This window comes from Clytia hemisphaerica, unplaced genomic scaffold, assembly GCF_902728285.1.
Source record: "Clytia hemisphaerica strain Z4C2 unplaced genomic scaffold, Clytia hemisphaerica genome assembly, whole genome shotgun sequence".
In the NCBI taxonomy this organism is placed as follows: Eukaryota; Metazoa; Cnidaria; class Hydrozoa; order Leptothecata; family Clytiidae; genus Clytia; species Clytia hemisphaerica.
In genome coordinates, this window is record NW_027104377.1 from 377,881 (window position 1) to 400,242 (window position 22,362).

General features: G+C 36.2%; 2 protein-coding genes across 3 annotated transcripts in view; both read right to left on the bottom strand.

Annotated features, from left to right (window-relative positions):
- The window catches only part of LOC136818912 (uncharacterized), a 28,997-nt gene extending 16,654 nt beyond the window's left edge, over positions 1-12,343 (bottom strand). For both annotated transcript variants that reach the window (XM_067075153.1, XM_067075154.1), the window contains exons 1-11: positions 12,060-12,343; positions 11,519-11,806; positions 9,553-9,969; positions 8,773-9,113; positions 5,614-8,434; positions 5,220-5,369; positions 4,403-4,557; positions 3,890-4,195; positions 2,364-2,552; positions 1,127-1,192; positions 414-525 (exon numbers count right to left, since the gene is read on the bottom strand). In XM_067075153.1, coding sequence (XP_066931254.1) covers positions 414-525; positions 1,127-1,192; positions 2,364-2,552; positions 3,890-4,195; positions 4,403-4,557; positions 5,220-5,369; positions 5,614-8,434; positions 8,773-9,113; positions 9,553-9,969; positions 11,519-11,806; positions 12,060-12,114 — 4,900 coding nt within the window. In that variant the 5' untranslated portion in view covers positions 12,115-12,343. The remainder of the gene's footprint in view (positions 1-413; positions 526-1,126; positions 1,193-2,363; positions 2,553-3,889; positions 4,196-4,402; positions 4,558-5,219; positions 5,370-5,613; positions 8,435-8,772; positions 9,114-9,552; positions 9,970-11,518; positions 11,807-12,059) is intronic.
- A 1,882-nt stretch (positions 12,344-14,225) lies between these two features.
- On the bottom strand, positions 14,226-19,329 carry LOC136818879 (homeobox protein six1-like). The gene is made up of 2 exons (XM_067075106.1): positions 17,880-19,329; positions 14,226-15,174 (listed from the first exon to the last, which is right to left on the bottom strand). The coding sequence occupies exons 1-2, from the start codon at positions 18,488-18,490 to the stop codon at positions 14,934-14,936; spliced, it is 852 nt and encodes a 283-aa protein (XP_066931207.1). The 5' UTR covers positions 18,491-19,329; the 3' UTR covers positions 14,226-14,933.
- Between the last annotated feature and the right edge of the window lie 3,033 nt (positions 19,330-22,362).

The following is a 22,362-nucleotide window of genomic DNA, read 5'->3' on the forward strand; positions in this document are numbered from 1 at the left end:
GAGTGGAATAATCTTTTAATAAAGCGTTTGGGTTACTGTTCTCGTTCTGTCCATACCAAAGTGGCCCTCCGTGGAGATAATCTTTAGTGGCCTAAAAAAGCTACTAAATCTTTCAGAACATATCGCTTAAAACATATTTTGTTATCTTTCTTTTTCCCGAACAATGACTCTGCAATAAATTAATAAAGGAAAGTAGAAATCGAACATACAGTTGACACACTTCGACGTTCTACTATTCGATACGCTTCATCGTTTGATAATTGAATTTCACCGTCAACTAGAGACTCTCACAAGCGACGCTCTACTATTCGACACGCTCCCTTATTCGATGAAAACCCAATTCCCCTTGAAAATCGAATTTAAGGTAAACATGGGAGGAATTTAGGTATATTTATATAACATAAAATACTCACATATTGATCTGGTAACGATGGTGTGGACCTTGTTATCATCTGGTAATTTCTTTGTTGCATATATACCAAGTTTATCTAGTGATTGCATGACTTTGTTGTGACATTGATTCTCCTAAAAATGATTTAGAATTTAGCCCGTATTTCGATCAGGTTGGCATGTTACCAAGCGAGTAGTCCAGGTTCGATTCCAAGAGGTGTCATGTGTCACCTGACCCCCTATGCTATACTATACTGTTACAACTCGTGAACAGAGCCAATTCAGATCCAGTTAAAGCATAGTCATTATAAAAAACCCCGGTCTGGCAATGTATTGTTTTAGCTTTTTGTTCAATTTTCTTTTGTTACAAACAAAAGACAAGTTGCGATTTGCATACTTTTTGATCGCATTACCAAAATCTCCTCTTGGGATTGGTCTTTTTTCCAATCACATGATCAAAAAGTTTGCAAAATAAATCCATTTTGGTACGTAATTCTTCTTAACAATAAAAAGAGACAAACCCTTAAGACCAGTGTTTTTATAATGACTATGGTTAAAAGGATACCACTAAGCACTTATTCAATTAGTGGGTCAATCGTAGGTTTTCAAAAACTAAGTTGCACCGATTTGGCTTCACCACAAGTCAAATAAGAAATGCTATAAAAATCTTAGGGCCATAGGATTAGCCAATATAGCTTCTCAGTTACGGAAATAATTCCCCGTGTATTCAATGTACCTTTATATTATTCCACTCGTTAATGTTGGCGTCATCCAGAAGATTACTGATGATCTTCGTAGCTCCCTAAAATTGAACTTGAACTTGCAATATGAAATGCTTTTAATAATCCCCTCTCTCTCTCTACCGTATTTTTCAATTCAAAATCCTTTATGGTACTCTTGAGAATTAGACAAAGGTATTGATATCATTAAAAAGCTTATATTTACAATCGTTCTATATGATTAGGTTTATGTCCCTTTTTACTCTAAGGTCCCGAATAGACGTCCCCCCCCCCGCTTATTAATTTTCGAAAAATTTTCGGACCCCCCCGTTCTTATTAGGACCCCCCCGTTTATTAATTTTCTAGTTTTTTGTTTTTGAGTTGAAGTGTTTTTCCATTTTATTACCCTTAATTTGCCCCTTGAAAATTCATAGAAGTACTTAGGTAAAAGGAAACTTCTAAATATTTTCAGACCCCCCCCCCCCCGTTTATTTGACCCAGACCCCCCCCCCCCCCCCCCCCCCCCCCCCCCCCCCGTTTATTATATTTTGCAAAAATTTCGGACTCCCCCTTTTATTCAGACCCCCCCTACTATTCGGGACCCTTAGAGAAAGCGTTGGAAAAGTCCGAGGGTTTATTAAAGGAAGTCAAGGTTTGTTTAGTTTTTAAACCCCAGAAGCCAGAAAGTTTCAGGACCCAGACATTTTTAAATAGCGTTCAAAGCGATTTTTTTAGAGCCACCGGCAGATTTTTTTGAAATATCTGTTCTTTTTTTCCAGGAGAGTAAATTTTATGGATAAATCTAGGAGAGACTTTCCATTAAACACCCAGGTAAAATCCAGGGTCGCCTTAAAGACATCTGCTCATCTGTTCTTAAAATCTAGCAGCACATTTTAAGGAAAAATACATACAATTTTCCAGCGAACAATTTGTTCAAAAAATCCAGGAGCCAAATTGTGAAAAACACAACCAGATGCCAGATTTTTTTCCAGGGATCTTCATAATTTTCTTAAAAATGTCTCATTTTCTAGGAGCATTTTAACTTTCTTAGAGAATAGCTGTTATATTTTTCAAGGAGCATAATATTTCTAGAGAACAGATATACATTTTCCAGGAGTCCCATTTTTTCCCTGAAAAGATGATACAATCCAGGAAAGCCCAGGATACAGAACAGATAGTTTTTTTCCAGGAGAAAGGGACCTCCAGAACAGATATTTTATACTTCTTAGCCGGTGGCTGCTCTTGAATACTAACCTTCAATCCTTTGTTGTTGAAGTTTTCTTTCTGATTGTTCATTAGGAAATTGGATATTTGGAGCAGTGATTCGGTGGCCATTTTGATGTTTCCACCAAAGATGAGAGAATTGTCGATAGTTTCACTCGTCACTTGTTCAAGCTCATCAATCAAGTCTGTCGCACTGAGTGAATAACCAAGTCGCTTGGTCTGAAGGATAAAATTATGGATAGATTGTTATCATTTATGCATGTTCAAATGGTCATTCTTCATATAAATTTTATTTCAAACAATATTTCGACCTCATTGGTGGAGGTATTATTCAGGTTTACGTAATAGTTATCGGACAGTTGCGAGTACAATATGAGAAATATTTTACGAGTTCCGAGATTTTTCCGTACAATATACGGAAAATACGGAACGAGTAAAATATTTCCATATTGTACGAGCAAATGTCTGATAACTGGTTTATCGGTGACCCAAAAAATGCACTTTTTGTGTTGGAAAAAAGCGCAGGGCACTTTTGTAGCAAAGTGACGTTAGATTGCTGCTACCGCTACAATGCAACAACATCTTTTCGTCAATTTATATTTTTACATGTAAAATACAAGATATATTGTACTCTTTTTAACCAATCAGATTGCAGATATTTTTTGGATCGCCGATAAAAACATATATTGTTATTGTTAAAGATTTTATTTTTACATAAGTGTTCCTGTTTCATATCAGACACATGTTTCATATCAGGACAGTGTCTGCCTATTGTTATATTGATCTGATATAAGCAAAAAATGCTTTTCTTTTTCTCTTTTTGACCAATCTTGCTCCACATTCATGTCAATTCAATACCAACAAGCTTGTAAATCAAAATTGATGAGTAAGCAAACGATATCACTTTTATTAAGAAACAAAATCTTTAAATTAACAAAAATTCATAAATATTTTTTTGGCTCAGTGTCCAAGATCGTTACAAGATATCAAAATGTTGACGAAAGAAAATGACAAAAACACGCTGTCACTTATTACTACTCTTAACAAAGTTCGACCTTTTTGGGAGCTTTTGTTATACACCGTTAATAGCCGAAGCGGCACGAAGACCCTAGCGACATAGTAAGAATTGAATGTTTGTTTGCAAAGTTACAAGGCGCCGTTTCTTTCAAGATGAAACTGAATTGACAAGGTCCTGCTTCTTAAAAAGCGGACATAACGCACCGTGGACAGCGGCATGCTAATGATATACCCGATCCTGGGCCAATAAATAGCGAGTTTATGTGTTCGAGATAATTCGAGGGGGACGGTATAAAGCAAAGTTGACATGTCTCCAAAATCACCGAACGCTTTGCTCGACGACGGTAAAAACACCAAAATACCGTCGCGTCTGTTTAGGTGAGCAAAGGCGATATAGAGCCGTACATCAACTATCGACTTGTTTTGTATCATTTCGCTTACCGTCGCCCTCGATATCCTTCGATACATAAACTCGGTAATAATAAGCGTAGAACAGATATAACCACTCATCTTCAGTTTCCCATAAATGATAAACATACCTTCTCCTTAATTTGAGCATACTCTTTTGAAACGCATCCACTGAAATCAGGTGGCAACCATTTTGAATATTCATCGCACATACGTTTTGCTTCTCCAGAAGCCTTTCTTGGACATGGTTGAGTGGTGTTTAATTTAGCTGGTGTTTGCTGCCAAACAATACCCCCTGAATTCTGTTTCAAACAGAACTTTGGCTTTATATTGCGAGTTGAGACTGGTTTGTTGAGGTACAGTACTCGACTTTTCTTCTTTGTACGTGTTACAGCATCACATAGAGTGGGGTCGCTACATTGCAATAAGTAGCATGACTATGATTGAATAAAGAATGATAAATTTAAGCGAAGGCACTCAATTTGAAAGAGACAAATATCCGACCAAAATAAGAGTGTCCAAATTCGGACACCTCCAGGCAAATTCGGACACCTCCAGGGATTGGAGAATTTCGCCAATATCTGCCGAACTTTTCTTTAATGTAAAATCTAAATTATCAGAACTTATAAATTCTAAACGCTCACCTCATCTTGATGAAAGGCCACGTGGCATGTGTCGTGATGACAACAATTTGTTAAACAATCGTTCACACTCATTGGTCGAGTCATTTTGTATTTGTAACCCACGTGATCAAGATTTTGAAATGTGTAGTTCGGTAGATCTTTCCTGATAGCGCAATCTGGAAGATAAATTTTACGTAATAAACATTTCTATTTAGTAGGCCAATAGACTGTAACTTAACGGTATGTCACTAAAACAGAAGCGCATTTAGATTTCTTTCAATTTGTGGAATTTTTGAAAGCAAGTGGCATCACTTAAAATATTTTTAGTTTATTTCATGCTAATGAAAAGGTAGCAAGAAAACAACTAAGTCATAACTACTTTACAGTTGAAAAATAACTCATTTTCGCGGCTGACTGAAGTTAGATGGTGACTTATCTGATATTCCGATGGCGGATTGGCGGCCGCCCACGCTAAAGCTCTAAAGGGAGCGGGCCAATTTCCCATCGGAGAGGAATGATAGTCAGCCTTTGATGTGCCGCACTCCCAGTCGGGTTCAACAGTCCTTGTGCGTAAACCTATAAATATTTCGGTTGGACCCACCAATCCCCGAAAACGAGGGCTGGGTTACCAGACCTCCCGCTGCAAATTTCTTGACGCGGTCTCGCAAAATTCCGTAATGTAAACCTTCCAGATGTTGAAAGTTTTCCCGACCTTCAGAGCTTTAGCGTGTCGGATGAAAATTTCACCATCTGGGTGCCAGATAAGATGGTGACAGGTTACGGACAGTTTTCCGCGGTCGATTCTCTTGTCAGGTAGGAATAATCTAAAATCACTGACCTTTGAAGTGTCCGAGTGATTCATTCTTTGTGTGTCTCAACGTAGGAGAAACCATTCCTTTGTTTTGATTGTTTGTTTCATTTTTATGTTTGATTGGGTTGGTTTCCACATGGTTCTTTTTCACACCTTGAATCGTGCTCATGTTTTTAGCTAAATTGTGTACAAAATGATGAAATGATTTCATCGATTGTATTTTAAAAGCTTTAGTTAGCCTTTAGGTTCGGAAAATAAACATATTTTGGGTGCTAATGTCCCTGTAGGCGCATATAGCATTGGCTATGCACCTATGAATATACCATCAAAAACCCTAAAGAGAAGAAAAAAACATAAGCATCTTGGGCATGTGAAACTTAAAGCGTTTAAGAACGATTCTAGCAACTTAAATAAATCTTACCATGCTTTTCGTCATGAGTAGTGATTTCAGCTTTCTTGAAAAATTCATCAAGTCGATCTTTACGGTGATTGCCAAATGTTGATTCTCCAGTTTCGTTTTTCATATGTTTATGGTTATATTTCTCTTCACTATCTTTGAAAAATTTATCCAAACTGCTACCCAGGATATTGTGGATTGTATCTAAAGGTTTATGGTTTTTGTCTACATTCTCAACCGTATCTGTTTTATCATTTTTCGTTTGATTTAAGATATGATTTACGTCTCCTAAGATTCTGCTAATCGTCTCTTGTGGACTTTCTTTAATATTTGGTGACTCTTTATGAAGAATGTTTTGTGTTTTATTCAAAGGTTGAGAGTTAGTTTTTAGGGAGATTTGTGTTCGAGTCTTCGTTTTGTTGTTATTCACATGCTCATTTTCTTCAGTGATTTTCAAAGGCTTTTGATGTAGTTGTTCTTCTTTATGTATTGTTTTGTTTTCTTTGTGGATTTCAGGAGTTGTAGCGCCGATATCGACATGATGTGGTGTTTGGTTAGTTGCCATGTTTTGTTTTTCTGGTTCTGGATGATGCTGGTTTTCTTGATGGTGTGGAGAATCATTTTGGACTTCTTTTGGATGTTCCTCGGGATGCTTTGGAGGTGATTGTAGATTCTCCTGTCCATCCTGTCCATGTGATTGCTGTATAATATAAGGTTCAGGAGGAGAATCACCAAAATTGTGAATTGGAGCTCTAACATGATCATTCATAGAGTTTTGCGGTAGTTTCCCTTGATTCTGAGCCGCACTTATTTGTTGATTGGGTGGTGATATTCTACCTTGTGGATTATTTGCACCAGGATGTAGACTAGCTCCTTTACTGGCATCGAAACCTAGATTATATGGATTGAAGGATGGATCTAGAGGATTACCGCCTGTGAGTCCCGGTTGATCCCTTTGTAGGGTTCTATCATCTGCACCTTCCTCTGGTGATCGCCAGGGTGGATAGGGTGGTTGCTCTCTGTATTCATTGTAGCCGTCATGGTACCTACTGAACATAGGAGGTGGTGGGTAACCCCCATACCTGGACGGGTACTCAGGTTGCTGGTCTTCTGGGTAAGCGTAGGAGGAAGCTCTATCATCTTCTTGGTAAGGAGGGTAACCGTATCGATCATAAGGTTTGTCATAAAAGTCCTTTTGTTTTGGAATTTGTAATGTTGTTTTTGGAGTAGTTGATGTGGTTGTCGTAGTAGGTATTTTCGTTGTATGCAAGGTTGTTGTCGTTGTTTTCCTTGTTGTGAAAAGTTTTCCTTTCGATAAAAGCTCCTCTTTGTTCTGCTTTTGTTTCAGAGTATTTTTCATGGCTGTTGAGCTTTGATATTGTTTCTCTGTGTTTTTCGAGTGTTTTGGTGTTACATCTTTGTTTATTTTTGAAGATGTCGATTGATTGTCAGAATCTACATCATCGTCACCGACATCAATGTTCAAACTTGGTATCTTTGGTTTCAAATGTTTCATTGTTTTGGGCTTTGAAAGGTCTTGTAATGTTTGTTCTTCATCATATTGTTGCGAGTGTTTCATTGATGTTTTATGTGTTGTACGATCATTTGGTTTCTGTGTATTTGAGTTGTCTATATCGTCCACTTGTACTGTTGGAATGACGTACGGTGTTGTGGTATGTGTTGTTATCGTTGTTGTAGAAGTTGTTGTTGTGGATGTGGTTGTTGTAGTAGTCGTTGTTTTCCTTTTAGTCGTATGCGGTCGACGTGTGGTTGTTGTCGTCGTCAATGCTGGAGTACTGGTCGTGATAGCTCCATGATGGGGTGTTGGCGTGTTGTGGACTGTATGGTTTCTCCTTCTTGAGATTGGTTTTGTTGGACGCGGTGTATGGTGCTGATATTTCAAGACATCGACAACTTTACGTGGCTCTTTCGTTGTGGTTGTTGTTGAGGTTGTTGTTGTTGGGGTCGGTGTGGTCGTCGGTAGAATAGTGGTCGTCGTAGTAAGAGGCTTCAACTTTTTCTTCTTCTTTTTATGCTTTGGTTTGAGAGTAGTAGTAGTAGTTGTTGTTGGTAGTATCTTCATTAGATTACCAGAGCCTTCAGAATCACCAGAGCTATCATCTTCATCATCTTCTTTTCGTACGACTGCCTCCTGTTGTTTGATTTCATTTTCAAGTTCTTTTAATCTGTTCACTTCTTTTAAAACCGCTTCCTTATGATGGCTTTTATGTTTTGATTTCTCAAACTCCTTAAAGATATCTTCCTTATGACCATAGTGTTCCTTCCCTTCGGTTTTACTCTTTGGTTTGGTAATACGGCTTCGTTTAGAATCCTGACTTTCCGAATTTGCCATTGGTATCTTCTTCTTCTTTATATTCAAAGGCTGATAATGTTTAACGTGTTTTTCATCATCTTGAATACTTCCGGACCCTGAAGACTCAAAATCCGAAGAACCTGATCCTAACTCGTTGGAACCATGAAAATTTGTTGAATTGACAATAGCACCATTCTTTTTCAACTGAGCTTCCAATGTTTTAATTTTCTTTGACATTTCAATCTCTTTTGGAGACTTACTACCCGATTTCGTCAATGTTTTGCTGTTTTTCTTAGATTTTTTATGCTTCTTTGTCATTCGTTTTGTTGTCGAGTTTGCATGATATTGATTGGTTTCACTTTCTCCACTTCCATCGCCGCTGATGACTTCATTATTATGCTTCTCTTGGGAGAGTGTTGCACCGATAGATTCTTGCTCAGAGTCATGTTCTTGGCTTTTGGACAACATTTGTAAATCATCGTGCATGTCCATGCCACTGTAATCGTGATGTTTGTTCCGGTCTGGCAATACCTAAGGTTAGGATGAAAAGAACATACTATGGTGAAACCTTTAAAATTGGAGGTAAAAACACGTTAGTGGTCCAATTTGATTCATCTATATTTCCAGTTAGAATAGGCCTTTTCATAAATCATTTTGAGTGTAACGACTGCCATGTTTTAGAAACAATCACTAAGATAATAATATCCCTTGAATCTCAAGGTGTTACTACTTACTACTTATAAATAGAGTAACTCCTTGCTGTGAATCAATATTGCCTTATCTATATTTTGAAAACGAAGTAAGTATTGCTCGTGACGTAACTTAAAGTTTTGTAAAGGAAAGGAATGAAAACAGAAAAGAAGTCTTACCATAGTTGGTTCGTCATCTTCACCAAAGCTATTGTCATCTCTCAAAGGTTCTGCATGTTTATGATGATGTGATTGATGTTGAAAAGCAGTATTATCCTCTTCTGAGAAAACATTGTTCGATGGATGGTGGTGATGGTGATGGTGTCTTTTGTGAGCATATTGGATTGGTACAAAATCTTTTTCTGGTGACGTTGTTTCTAATCCATTTAGTAGTTCTTGTTCTTCATTGTTATGATGCGAGAAATCTCTTTCATCATTGTCTTCCAAAAAACTTTGACGTTCGACGGCAGGTCTTTCAAACTTTCGCCGATGGTGTGAAATCGGTTCCATAAGAATTGCATCTATTATTAAAAGAGTGAATAAATTGTCGACTTTAATATTATAATCGTAATTGTAAATAGAAATTGATACCTTCCATATTTGTAAGGAAGTTCTTAATGCCAATGAGTATGAAGAATATCTTAATATTTCTTCGATAAGGACGAAAACCTTTACCAATGATGCCAGGTTTCGATCTCAAATGACATCCAGAAGCAGGGTAAAATTGAAAGTACACGCTTTTTTATCAGAGAACAATTTTATAGGAACACGAGAGAGGCTAAAATTGGCCAAAACCTAAGAGCAAATTTAGAACAATCTGAGCCTCAGATTTCAAAAAGTACAGATATAAAACATCCTAAAAGTATTTAAGCCTTATAATTTCAAAAAAATAAGAGCAGCCCAGCCTGAGGCAAAATTTACTCTTATAAAAAAAATCATGTAAAGAATGAGTGTGCTAACCTTTCATATGTGTGAAGAGTAAGCTCAATCCAGGTAGATGGTCTTTCTTCGTATGACAACTTCTACTATCATCATTACAAAGAATACCAAAACAACTTGATATTAATTGAAACGATAAAACACAATTTTCTTTATCACAACATCTTCGACTACAATCACCCAAAGATTGCGAATGGCCGTGAAATTTATGGAATTTGAAGCCCCGACGTCGACTGGGGATTAAAGTTTGATGGAATTTAGCATTAGGGCAACTTCTTCTTTCGTCTAAGGCTTGATTAGAGATTTCATCTGGTTCTTGTTCTGAAGGTGTATCGTCAATAATGTCTCTCCTTTTATCTTCTTCATAAACGCTTCTTTCTTTGAGAATGTCTTCACCAAAGTCTCCGTGATCTATTTCATTGTCTTCAACGTCAATGTCTGTTTAGTACAAGAGAAATGACTGAGTTGGTAAACACCCCTGTGTCACAGACCCGGTGGTTCCCCTAGTACATTTGGCCAAAGTTTCGTCCCCATTTTCGTGCACTCTAAAACCATCCCAATTGCACTTTTTGCGTTGAGAACATTTTATATCTTTATGAATTTCTATACCCGTTTGAATTTCAATAGAAGCTTTCATCCCCGTTGTGGCAAAAAGGTAAAGTTTAAAGGGGTTATGAGACAGGGGTGTTAGTGACGAAGTAGAAAAAACTTAAGTAAAGTCTACAAAATTGTGTAACTGAAGCAAAAAAGTTGTAACTTCGGGGTTCGAATTCGAAAGTGGGTTTGTGCTTGTTGAAAAGATATTCAGGAGTATCAAATAGATCAATTAGAAAAAAGTTAAGATGGATCTATGAAGAAAAGAAAAAAGTAATTTTCTTGTAGTTTTGTGGCACATCACACACCAAACACACGTCCGTGTAAAACTATACATGAGAAGCTAGGCGAGATTGACGTTGTTTCTTTCTCCTTTACAAGAGCTTCAAGCATACTGTAGCTATTAAAGGTTTTATCTTTACATAAGTGTTTCCGTTTCATATCAGACACATATTTCATATCGGGACAGTGTCTTGCTATTGTTTTATTGTGCTGATATAAGCAAAAAATGTTTTCTTTTCCTCTTTCTGGTCAGTTTTGCTCCACATCCGTGTCAATTCAATATCAACAAGAATCACAAAATTGTGACTAAATATTTCCTTAAAAATGAAGGTCATTATTGACATATACTAGCAAGTAGCTGTCACTAAGATTTAAGAATGCCCCGCAGAGCTTCCTTTCGAAATATCCCTAAGTAAGCAAAATAACGCATGTGTAGATTTAAAATTCGTTTTATCGATAAAATTTAAGTCGGAGGAAGAAAGCTTGGTTTCAACTTTACTTTTGAGATGACATGGGATAGACGGTCGCTCACATCTCAAAAAGAGAAGTTACCCCGACATGTTATCACAGTGAAAACGCCAAAAATTTGAAATTGATTTGATTCTAATAAAGTAGATGCTTATAATAAAAATAAATATGCTCATCCTTTTCGCCATCCTTTGTTTACTTTCTAATAACTAATTACCGAAAGATATATTGCCTTCAATCAAGAAATATTGATTTGATTCTTATAAAGTAGATGCTTATAATAAAAATAAATATGCTCAAATTTTTCGCCATCCTTTGTTTACTTTCTAAGAACTAATTACCGAAAGGTATATTGCCTTCAATCTTATAAAGTACCAAGTAGCAACAAAAGAGATATCGCATTTACTTTCTTTAGGCGCTAAAACGGGCGTCAGTCAGGGCGTACGGAAGGCGTTTTGACATCTGAACCTCCTGAAGAAAGCCCGTTTTAACAAATATTTCCCTTTTGGAAAACGGGAAATATTTAAAAACCTTGAAAATTGAAATTGATGGGTAAGCAAACGATATCATTCTTATTTAAAATCGAAACCTTTAAGAAATCTAGAAACGCTAGAATACAAACAGACAAAAAGGAAATACTTGCCTTCTTCTCGACTTTCATTTGACTCGATTTGTGAATCTAGAGACCGTTTATCGACTCGATGTCCTGCAAAACCTTTTAATTGATTTCCAATAAAATGACATAATTGCTTATGTGCACAGGTAACACCATAACATTGGTGTGTTGTTGGTGAGAAGATCGGTAAATGACACCCTTCCCTTAGACAGCAACGTTGGTAACATTTGTTTTTACTTCTTGAATGTCCAAGTAGGTTGAATTTGAAAGCATTGCGTTTCTGTTGAGTACACGAGCTTGAACTTTGTGGAATGGCTGAAAGTTAAAATCGAACTCTTTTCACGAATCTTTCATCTTTCCGTCTAACAAAGCATGGTTAACATTTGAAAAATAACTTTGAAACAACTTTGATACCCTTCTTTTACTTTATGGTCAGCCAGTTTGATTACAGTAGTCGCTGTGTAATGAGTAGGATTTAAAGTCACGTGCCCTAAATTGATCATGATGAAAAACAATAGCAAATGTTACGTAATTCAGTAAAAATTTATGTTAGAAACACAAAACCTACCATTGAGAATCAGGAGAAAAACCCATGGTATAAGAAATAGTTTAATCCAATGCATTACACCAAAATATTGTCACCAAAAACATATTTTCAAAGGTCCATAACCAGAAACAAACAATTTATTTGACGCATTGCTTTATTTTTCAAAATTTCACATGTTTTCAATAAATTTCGAATTTAATTTTTTCAAGTTGCAAAAAATCTTAAAAATAGCTGATAGAGATAAATTCTGCAGAATCTAGCTTTTTCGTTGCACAGCTGCTTGTAGTAGAGTGAGGTACCTCTCCACAAATCATGCGCAGAGTGAGTAAATTTCTTTTTCGCATTGAAGCGTTTCCGAACGTTAAATTAACCGTAAGAAATGTCGTTCGAAACACGATAAACTGCATTTGAATTAAACAAAACATCGTGTTTGAAAAATTGAAAATTCTTCCCTTTGTACTTTACAATATTTTCGTATACTTTTGGAAAACCTACTACGGTCTACTACTACTAGCTGATAGGAGAGGATAAAAAGCAAGCTGAGCAAAATTTGAATGTTTCAAAGATTTTACTTAATCTTCTACAAATCAAAATTAAACAATGCTTTATTCAGATTGATTCTTCTTTTAATTTCATTTTCTTCAGCTAACAACTAAAACCATCTAAAACAAAGCTTTGCAGACAAAATCAGCGCACAATGCTGGAGGAATATATACCCTTTGAAATGGCGTAAAAAGCGAAAAAGTGTGGCGGAACGCCATCGAAAAGGTGGGAAATGGCCGTTACATAAAAAGCGAAGATTATTGTTGCATTATTTCAAAGTTTTAAAGCTAGTTACAGCCCCTTCTCACAGACCCGGTGGGATTTTTCAGCCAGTAGGGGTAAAAATAGCGGACTAAAACTAGATGGGGATTGATATTCCAATGTTTGCTTATGGCTGGGGATTTGAATTCTATTGTTTTTGAGCCAGAAAATTCAGTGGAGATGGAAAAAATAGTGCAATATTTGCAGTGATGATTGTATTATCTGGTTATTTTAAGCGGGGATAAAATTAGGATATAATTTTCCACTGGGGACGATATTGTGGTCAATTTTTCCAGTGGGAAGGGGTCCCATTTGGTTTGTGAGAAAAGGCGGGGTGTCTAGTTTTTTGTGGTATATCCATAATGATAATAGAATACCGTACCTACAGCTATCATTCCAGCACACTAAAGTGATAAAAGTGTTCTGTTCTGCTATTCCATTACACTAGCCATAACTTCCATTAAGGTGCCACCGCAGCAAAACGAACACATAGAGTTGAATTTGCATTCAAAAGGAATGATCTTAGCCCTACAGTAATTTTTGTTAAGAGTGACCTCTCATCTGAGACAAAATTCTTTCAAATGCTAACAAATGTGTCAAGGGAGTGGTTTACAGTCTTCTTAGAGTGACATCCGTGCCTTGTCTTACACTTTTTTTATAAGAACAATTTCATAAGAATACGAGGCTGAAATTTGGCCAAAACCTAAGAACAAATTAAGAAGAATCTAAGCCTTAGATTTCAGAAACTACTGAGAAGTACAGGTTTCCATTTTCATTAATATTGATATTAAAGCCTGAAAAACTCATATAAAACTAAGAGCAAAGACCCGGCGGGAGCCCCCCCACTACTTGTAAATTTCGCCCAAGTTTGGCCAAACACCCACACGGAAGCACCAACTGTCGGAAATATACTAATTGATTTTTTTAATCCCCAGTTTGAATTTGGCCATCTTCACTAGATTTTTTGAGCTGGGAACAATATAATTTCTATCCCCAATTGGGATTTCGATGAAAATCTTCATCCACACTGTGGGAAGAATTTCAACCGGAGCTGTCCTGCAGAGGTGTTGTAACATACATTGCTACACCCCTGTGTCACAGACCCAGCGGGACCCCAGCCCCACTGGAAATTTGGCCAAAGTTTCGTCCCGGTACTGAAAATACATAAGATGTCAGCCCCACTGGGGAATTGACTTTGATTACAACCCCATTCAAATTTCATTGTAAAAATTGACTCTTAAACCATCTCCACTGGATTTTTTAAGCTTGAAACAATAGAATCTCTTTCCCCATTGGGATTACGATGGAAAATTATATCCTCGCTGTGAGGAAAAGTTTTACCTCACAAAAAGTTTTGTTGTGAGACAGGGGTGGATTGTCCAATTACAATTTAAAACAAGTATTATTCCTTAATATAATATCTATTAAATATTTACAGACTTAAATTCCCCAAAACTATATTTACTACCATATAGTGTCTCTTCAAGACAAAATACATTTTACCCAAAAAAATAATATCAAAATCAATGTGAGCCCTAAAATGCTAAAAATATGATAAAATTCTGCGATGATTCTTAATGATATAATTATGCGATACTTACAAAGCAATTTGCTATTATTATTATCTTATTTAACGAAAAAAAATATTTATATCCTAATTAACCGCTATTTAGACTCTTAGAGTGCTTAATAAAATCCTACGTCACAAACATTTAAAAATTTAATTTGTTGAATTTCTTCTTTTAGTCTTTGGGAATCATTTGGTACCTCAAGATACCTGTTATAAATGTTCTCCTTTTCTGAAACTTTACAATTCAGAAACGATGCTTGTCCCTGGGCACCTCTAATGTGACGTTCATCGAGCTGTCACGAAAAGGTCAGAACAACAACCGTCACATTATATCGATACAACATTGTTTATTCCAGTTAGGAACATCACCAAGAAAATTATCCAGCATGAAATTTATCATAAAAAAACCATTGCTATGCCAAATAAACTTTTTCATCTAACATTTAAATTTAGTGAGTGAATAAAAATGGATGCATCATATTTCTGGTATATTTCAGAGAAGTGTTGTTCAAACGACAAAATTACATCGAGCAACTTATGTCAGCGAAATATGACGGTGATTGTTTGACTGCATCGTGTGGATGTACAGAAACCGTATCTGGATAACCAACATTCGTTTTGGAATTTTTCAGATTGTCTTTTGTAGTGGACATGAGATAATTGTTGTTGGGTAAATTGTTATTGTTGTTGTTTGTGGTGGTATTGTTGTTGTTAAGGTAGGGAACGTTCAATGAGGTTGACCATGGCTCCACACTGATGGATCTATAAATTATAACAGAAACAAGAAGTTGTTAATTAGCGAATCGGCATAAGCATGAATTATTAGTCTATGTGCCCTAGTTTGATTCGCAAACCTCTATAGATATATCTCCTTTTTTCGCTATAGGATGAGCAAAAGCCTTGTATGCCCCTGTCTCAAATAACCTTAAGGAGCATAAATCCTCATTCAAAGCATTTTTGAAATGTACGTGAAAACACCCCTGTCTCACAGCCCCGGTAAAACATTTTCAGACAGTGGGGATAAGATTTTCCTTGGTTATCTCAATGGTGATAGAGATTCTATTGTTCAAACCTTAAAAAATCAAGTTGGGATGGTTTTGGAGTGCAATTTTTTACAATGAAATTTGAATGGGGATGTATTCATGTAATGTATGTAATGTGGCTGAAATTTCGGGGTAATTTCAGTACCAAGGACGAAATTTTGGCCAAATTTTCCAGTGGGCTGGGGTTCCAGCGGGTCTGTGACACAGGAGTGTGTGAAATTTTACTCAGGGATGGGGATTTCCCCTTACTTAGTTTTTAAGACCTTATAAGTAATCTTTGCTTATGCTCAAAACGCTTACAATGTAAGGAAAAGTTCTGTGAGGTCGGAGAAATAGAATTTTGTGGCAAAATGTTATAATATGTTATGGTTGGACGAATTGGGCTGGATTGGTAAGTATAGTACCGTTAATTAAAATTATCAAAACAGTATAATTCGCTCTGAAATAGAAAAAGCCAACAAATGTTCAAATCAAAATCAGAAACAAATAAAAAGCAAGATAGATTATTCACCCAGAGGGGCTGTCATTATTAAAAGTCTTGGCACTAACTCAATTCATTCAATAACTACAGTAGCAAATGATATTGCTGCACAAACAGCTGAAAGACCGTCTAATAATATTGTTTATGGCGACTCATTGGTCTTTGTTTTGTTTTTCTATTTAAGTGCTTACTTACTTTATTTTTAAAGCCCTCTCGACAAAATTAAAAGTTTTCAATCAAAATATAGCAATGTGGCTTATACCTACTCAAGAAAATAAACATTGGACGAAGGTATTCTAAACAAAATTTGTCTCGTTTTGATGATCGCACTAGAGGATTAACGGAGGCGGTTCTATGTTATATTTATTTTATGAATCCAAATGTTTATCTTGAGATTAAAAGCCCTTGTAATCTTTGGAAATTCATTTTAGTTTTGAACTTACTTTTACTTTATAATTTAATTGGTGTTGAAAAGATATATTCAAACTTGAGTTAGATGGAATCGTGAATTATCAATTTTTGATTGACCTTTAAATCCCGTACCGAATTCATTTAGTTTTTGTGACAAAATACCCACAAAATACTACAAACCGGATAAAAATTTGTTTAATCTAAAAACTTATCGAGTTCATTATTACACCCCCTTCTCACAGACCCGGTAGGGTTTTTTAAGCCAATGGGGATAGAAATAACGGACTAAAACTCGACGGGGATTGATATTCCCATATTTTTTATGGCTGGGGATTTCATAATTCGTGTGTTTTCAAGTCAGAAAATTCAGTGGGGATGGGAAAAATAGCATAATACTTTGCAGTGAGGATTGGTTTATTTGATCATTTTCAGTGGGGATAAAAATTGGAGGATAGTTTTCCACCGGGGACGATATTTTGGCCAATTTTTCCAGTGGGAAGGGGTCCCAGTGGATCTGTGAGAAGGGGGTGTGTTATTAGCTGGGATTATACTTTCATCCCTGTATCAAATTGTAGTAATGGTTGATTTCTCTGTTTTGATTTTCAATTACATCAACCCCTGTATCAATTATCTCATTGAATTGACTGCTATGATTATCCCGATGAAATTTGGTAAAAAAAGGTCGAAATTTACTCTGGGGATGGCTTATATAAGATAAAAACTTGGGGTACATGATTTAAAAAAAGAAGCTAATTCTCTCCTTTTTTCCAGATGAATAAAAGTTGCGTTGTTGCGATGGTCCAAATGACCTTTCGAAAGTTCCAATGGCCTTTCACTTTCTCTGGCAGGCCTTGTAGAACTTATGAACTTTTTAAGGTCTGTAATAAAAAAGAGTTTAATATCTTTTAAGCATATCCTCCTGCTTTCAAGGCCATAAGGTGAATTCCATCTTCTATTTGAATTGCAAATACCAGACCAGCCTCTTATTCATGTTAGAACGTACATTACTTTTGTTAAATCAACAAGATTGAGGTTGTGGCTTTGAAGCTTTAAAACCATCACTTTCGCCTTAATCCTCTTCGACAAATAAAAAGTAATACATATTGAAAACTCATCATATCTCAGAAGTGAAATTTTAAAAACATGTGTTACTTTTAAATTTGCATAAAGAACTCAATTAGGGTGTGGTCTCTTTTGTAAACTTTTGAAACAATTGATTATCAGAACCTCCCTCGTGGCTTTCAAGCAACCAATAAGGTTCTAAATGTTCCACAATACACCCCTGTTTTTTTGGGTTCGATCAGATCTTTGGCAATCCTCATGGCCCTTAAAAATAACTGCTTTTATTTTATTGTTAAAATTCTAAGAGGGTCAACTGGCTTTATCATAATTGCAAGGGAGTAGTGGTAGGTGAGCTAGAATCCTCTTCTCATCTGCTGACCTGCACTTAGCGAATTTACATTTTTTAAGAAGAAATTCTAAACGAAAAATATTGGCACGTGCTGGTGAGATTGAAATGATATATTACCTACCTCCCAATCTTCTCTTCTTCTCCTTCGCCGTTCGGTTTATCACGCTGTCGTCTGTTCTTGAACCAATTTGAAACTTGGACCAAAGTCAGCTCTGTACGTTTAGCTAAAATACGTTTATCCTGTGGTGTAGGGTACTTATTCTTATCATACCAGTCTTTTAACACCTGTCTTGACTTTTCCTTGAAACAGTAAACTGTCTCTTCACCGTCCCAAATGGTTCTAGGTAATGGGTATTTGCGCCTGATTCGATATTTCTCAACAGCGCCTAACGGTCGTCCACGGATTTTCTCTGCTTCTAGGTAATGTGCATCATGCCACATTTGCTGCATTACTGGGTGCAAGTCAGGATCGAAATCATGGCTTTCTAAGAGTGTATACAAGTCTCTGAATCGTCCTTGGTGTAAAGCAACGTAAGCTCGGCTCTTCAATATACACTCGCTGCTATGGTTCATCTCGTTCCTAGGCAACGACCACAACAATTTGGCCAAGGTGTCATAATTCTGGCTTTGTATAAGAGCGTCACAAACACATTCAATCTGCTCAGCAGTATAGTTCATAACGACATTAGCATGTTTTTGAATTTCTGCAGTATCGAAAGTAGTGGTACTCATTATTTCTCCACAGGATTCACACTTTTTTTTACATACAATATCTTCTCTTATTTCTTACCCTAACTTCTCTTTTTTTGATGATATTTATTTTGATGTATTTTCTATGCAGTCTTTTTAGGGACTCGTGACGTTTTCCAAGACACAGAGGGGATTGACTTACACAGTTTCAAATTTCTTGAACTGTAATTTTTTTGTATTTGGACGTGACCAATCAAATTGCCGATAATGGCTCACTCCAAAACCTCTAAAAAAGAGGGTATTAAGTTTTGGGATATATTAAATATCAAATAACTGTATATACCAAACAACACAAAAAAAGATCCTCTGTGCTTTCTTTTTACTGGACTTTCTGTCTTTGTTATCCGCTTACAACAATTGTCCTTTCTAAACCGTTTTTTGTATTGATGATAATGTTTTGTCCCTTCTCAAATTATATATTTTCTTCGTCTCAATTTTCCATCACAAAAAAAAATGGTCAGCTCAAAGTCTCTTGTTTCACTGCTCCATGTGTCTTCTAGTCGTCTCTACTTTCATCACAACAAATGCTTACTTAAAAAAATCCTTTTTTGTCATTCTCTTATCCAAGGAGCGTCAAATATCACATGAACTCATACATACACATACACACAATAGCAAAAATACTCGTTGCTTTATTACCCCCTTTCTTAAACTAAAAATTTGTCCTTCTTTTTGTTTCGATTGATGCGTTTGTTGACTTTTAAAACAAAATCCTAAATCAACAGTGTTGACAAACGAACAACAAATAAAATGACAAATGATTTGCTTTTATATACCAGTATACATACACACAAAGCTTGTATTTAACAGACTATGCCAAACATTTTGTGAAGAAATAACAATTTTCAAAAATTGAAGAATTATACACTCGGTAAAAAATATATACAATATATCAGGCAAATATCTTGGCCTCGTTTTCAAATTTTCTCTTTTCCAGGGGGTTATTTGTTTTTTCATACAGACTTAGCACTGGGATAATTGATTTCTTATCATTTATTATTTGATTTTATTATTTCCATAAGGAAAACAAACTTTTCGTGAAATCTATTACACTTACAAAATTAAATTAGCTGTTTTGTCAATTCGAAAAAATAAATAAAAACGAATAAATTTAAAAAACATTAACCCCCGGGTTTTGCTGACGTGATTCACCTTAGGAAAAAAATAGACATATTTTTTTCTTCGAGAGTAAGAAATTTTAATATAAGATAAATTGAAAACTCTGGCATCTCATTGGTCCGTTAATCTGTCACATGATCACTGATTGGCTGAATAGATAATGCGTAATCCGATATGCCCTGCCTTGCTTCTGTTATTTACATTAGCATATTATTATGTTTTATTGAAAAAAAGTTATTGTAATATTTATATAAATTTGTCGAATTTCAATCAACTTTTTTAGCAACCCTCCTTAATTTGTCTTTTAGACCACAAATTTTGAGATCACGTTGCACGCCTTTTTAAACTTCTGAAAATAGTATTTTTGGTATAAATATAGAACACTCCTCTATCTCCTGTGCCCTGTGGGTGATGCCAAAAGCCCAGCGAATGGAAAATTATGAAATTCACAGTGATGCAATATATTTTCTATAAATCAAAATTTCCGTAAAAGCACAACGTCGTAATTCACACCCCTGTGTCACAGACTCGCTGGGACCCGAGCCCCACTGAAAAATTCGGCAAAGATTTCGTTCCCGGTGGGAAAATACACTGGAATTTCAGCCATCCACCGGGAAATTTACTTTGATTATATTCCCATTCGAAATTCAATGTTTAAAAAAGGCACTCCAAAACCATCCCACTGGATTTTTTAAGCTTAGAACAATAGAATTTCTATCCCCATTGAAATTTCAACAATAGAAATCTTTTCTCGCCCACTGAGGAAAAAAGTTCCACCGGGGCTGTGAGACAGGGGTGTTATTTTGCAATTTTACGCTAGTAGACGTTTTATTTTCGTTTGAATACTACTTTTTCAAGACTAAGAACATTTTGAAGCCTTAAAATGTTCTTTGCTTGTTCTTTAACATTTTGGTTATCGAAGCCTTATGTTTTTATATTGTTTGTTCTTTTCTTATTAAAAAAACTTGTATACCGCGACAATTTAGCCTTTCTATAAGCACTCTTTATGTGTTTGCGTGTCACGGGAAAGGCAGACGCTCGCTCTTCTACCCTTTGGCATTAAAAGTTGTTCTAGCGTCCATCTAACGTTCCCAACGTCCATATAACGTTAGATGGACGTTGAAACAACGTTGTGTGCCAGCTGGGACCTCATTTGGCATTCAAAGGATTCCCAACCCATGTACTTCCATACCACATTTTCATCACCATTTGAAAGCGATACTGAACTATCTTCCCATTATAACTATACGGAAAGCAATAAATGTTTGATAGTTCCCTTCAAAAGTTACTTACCACCGCTGAGACAGCGTTATGTCTTGTCCTTGCTGTCACTAAGTTTTATCATATTCACTCAAAGAATGGATTTCATGGTTGGCGAACTTGGGTGAAATCGTGGAATCGGGTAACCTCAAAACTGCCCCCATCCCCAACCCCAACCAAATCTATATAATATGTAGCAGTTAATCGCGTGAACATATATCTTCGTACACCCCTGTCTCATAAGTCATAGAACCGGTGAAACTTTTCCCCACGGTGGGGATAAAAATTTCCATTGAAATCGCATTGGGATAAAATGCCAGTGAGGGGGGGGTCATTTGGAGTGCAATTTTTTAATATGGAATTTCGAATGGGGGGGAATAAAAGTCAATTTCCCAGTGGGGCCGAAATTATAGGGTATTTTTCCCACCGGGGACGAACTTTTTGTCAGATTTTCCAGTGGGGCTGGGGTCATAGTGGGTCTGTGACACATCTCCCTAATAGACGGAGCCCATCGAATGGCTAGAACATTTGCTAAATTTTAATTAATGGGCAATGGAAAGGATGTGATATTGATGAAAATATATTTATTAATTATGGTGGATATGGTGGATTTATTGTTTTTTGACGAGTCTTTCAACGTGTTTTGCATCGAGTGCACCTCATATCAGAATTTTCCAATACGCCAATGACAATGGTCTCTTCGCAGTGCTATAACATTTTTAAATTCCCGAATATGAGCATAGTGTATGATAGCCAGTACCTCCCCACAAACCAAATTTTTTCTTTGTTTTATGGTCAGTTACACTTTGAAGCGTTTGCCGAAAGTTATCGCACTGTGGTGGAGGGTGACGTCGATCCCGTGCGGAGTGCATAAGGGCGGGAAAACACGGAACTCGAAAATAAAGACTGGAACGGACAATCGAATAGGTAGGAGAGGATGTGCGTTGATGTTCAATCTAGTCTCAATTTTTGAGTTCCGTGCATTAAAATCAAAACAAAAGAATCCTCGGGATCGGGATGGAGTTTGGTGAGCTGAAAATGTTTTTTTTTGAAATTATTTTGATACCCCCCTATTATAACGAAAGAACTATAGAAGCAAAAAAGTTTCCAAAGGTCTTCAAGCAGCTCCAATTAATGGTATTGTCAACAGGCTCTTAATTTAGAAAGGTAATGAGATAATCCCACTTCTTCAAAAGGTTTTCTTCCTTGTAAGTTGTAGAGAAAAGCAACCAAAATCAAATAAAAGAAAACTCTCAACACTAGCCATAGCCAGTTTTTGAAACAGGGATGTAAAATAAAAAATAATGAGGATTCCAAGACTATCATTTGATGGAAATGAGTCGATCTCGTGCAATTCCAGGATTAAGAGGTACAAATAATAGAAATATATCATTAATATATTTACCATAAAATTTAGCAAAGTTCTAAAGTTGTAATAAAACTATGTCAATGACTATAACATCTTAAAAATATAA

Excerpts from the sequence above, each read along its gene's own strand:
- LOC136818879 (XM_067075106.1), bottom strand. The coding sequence starts at position 18,490 with ATGAGTACCACTACTTTCGATACTGCAGAAATTCAAAAACATGCTAAT. Across the intron at positions 15,175-17,879 it reads GAAGAAGAGAAGATTGGGAG|ATCCATCAGTGTGGAGCCAT; the intron begins GTAGGTAATATA and ends TATAATTTATAG.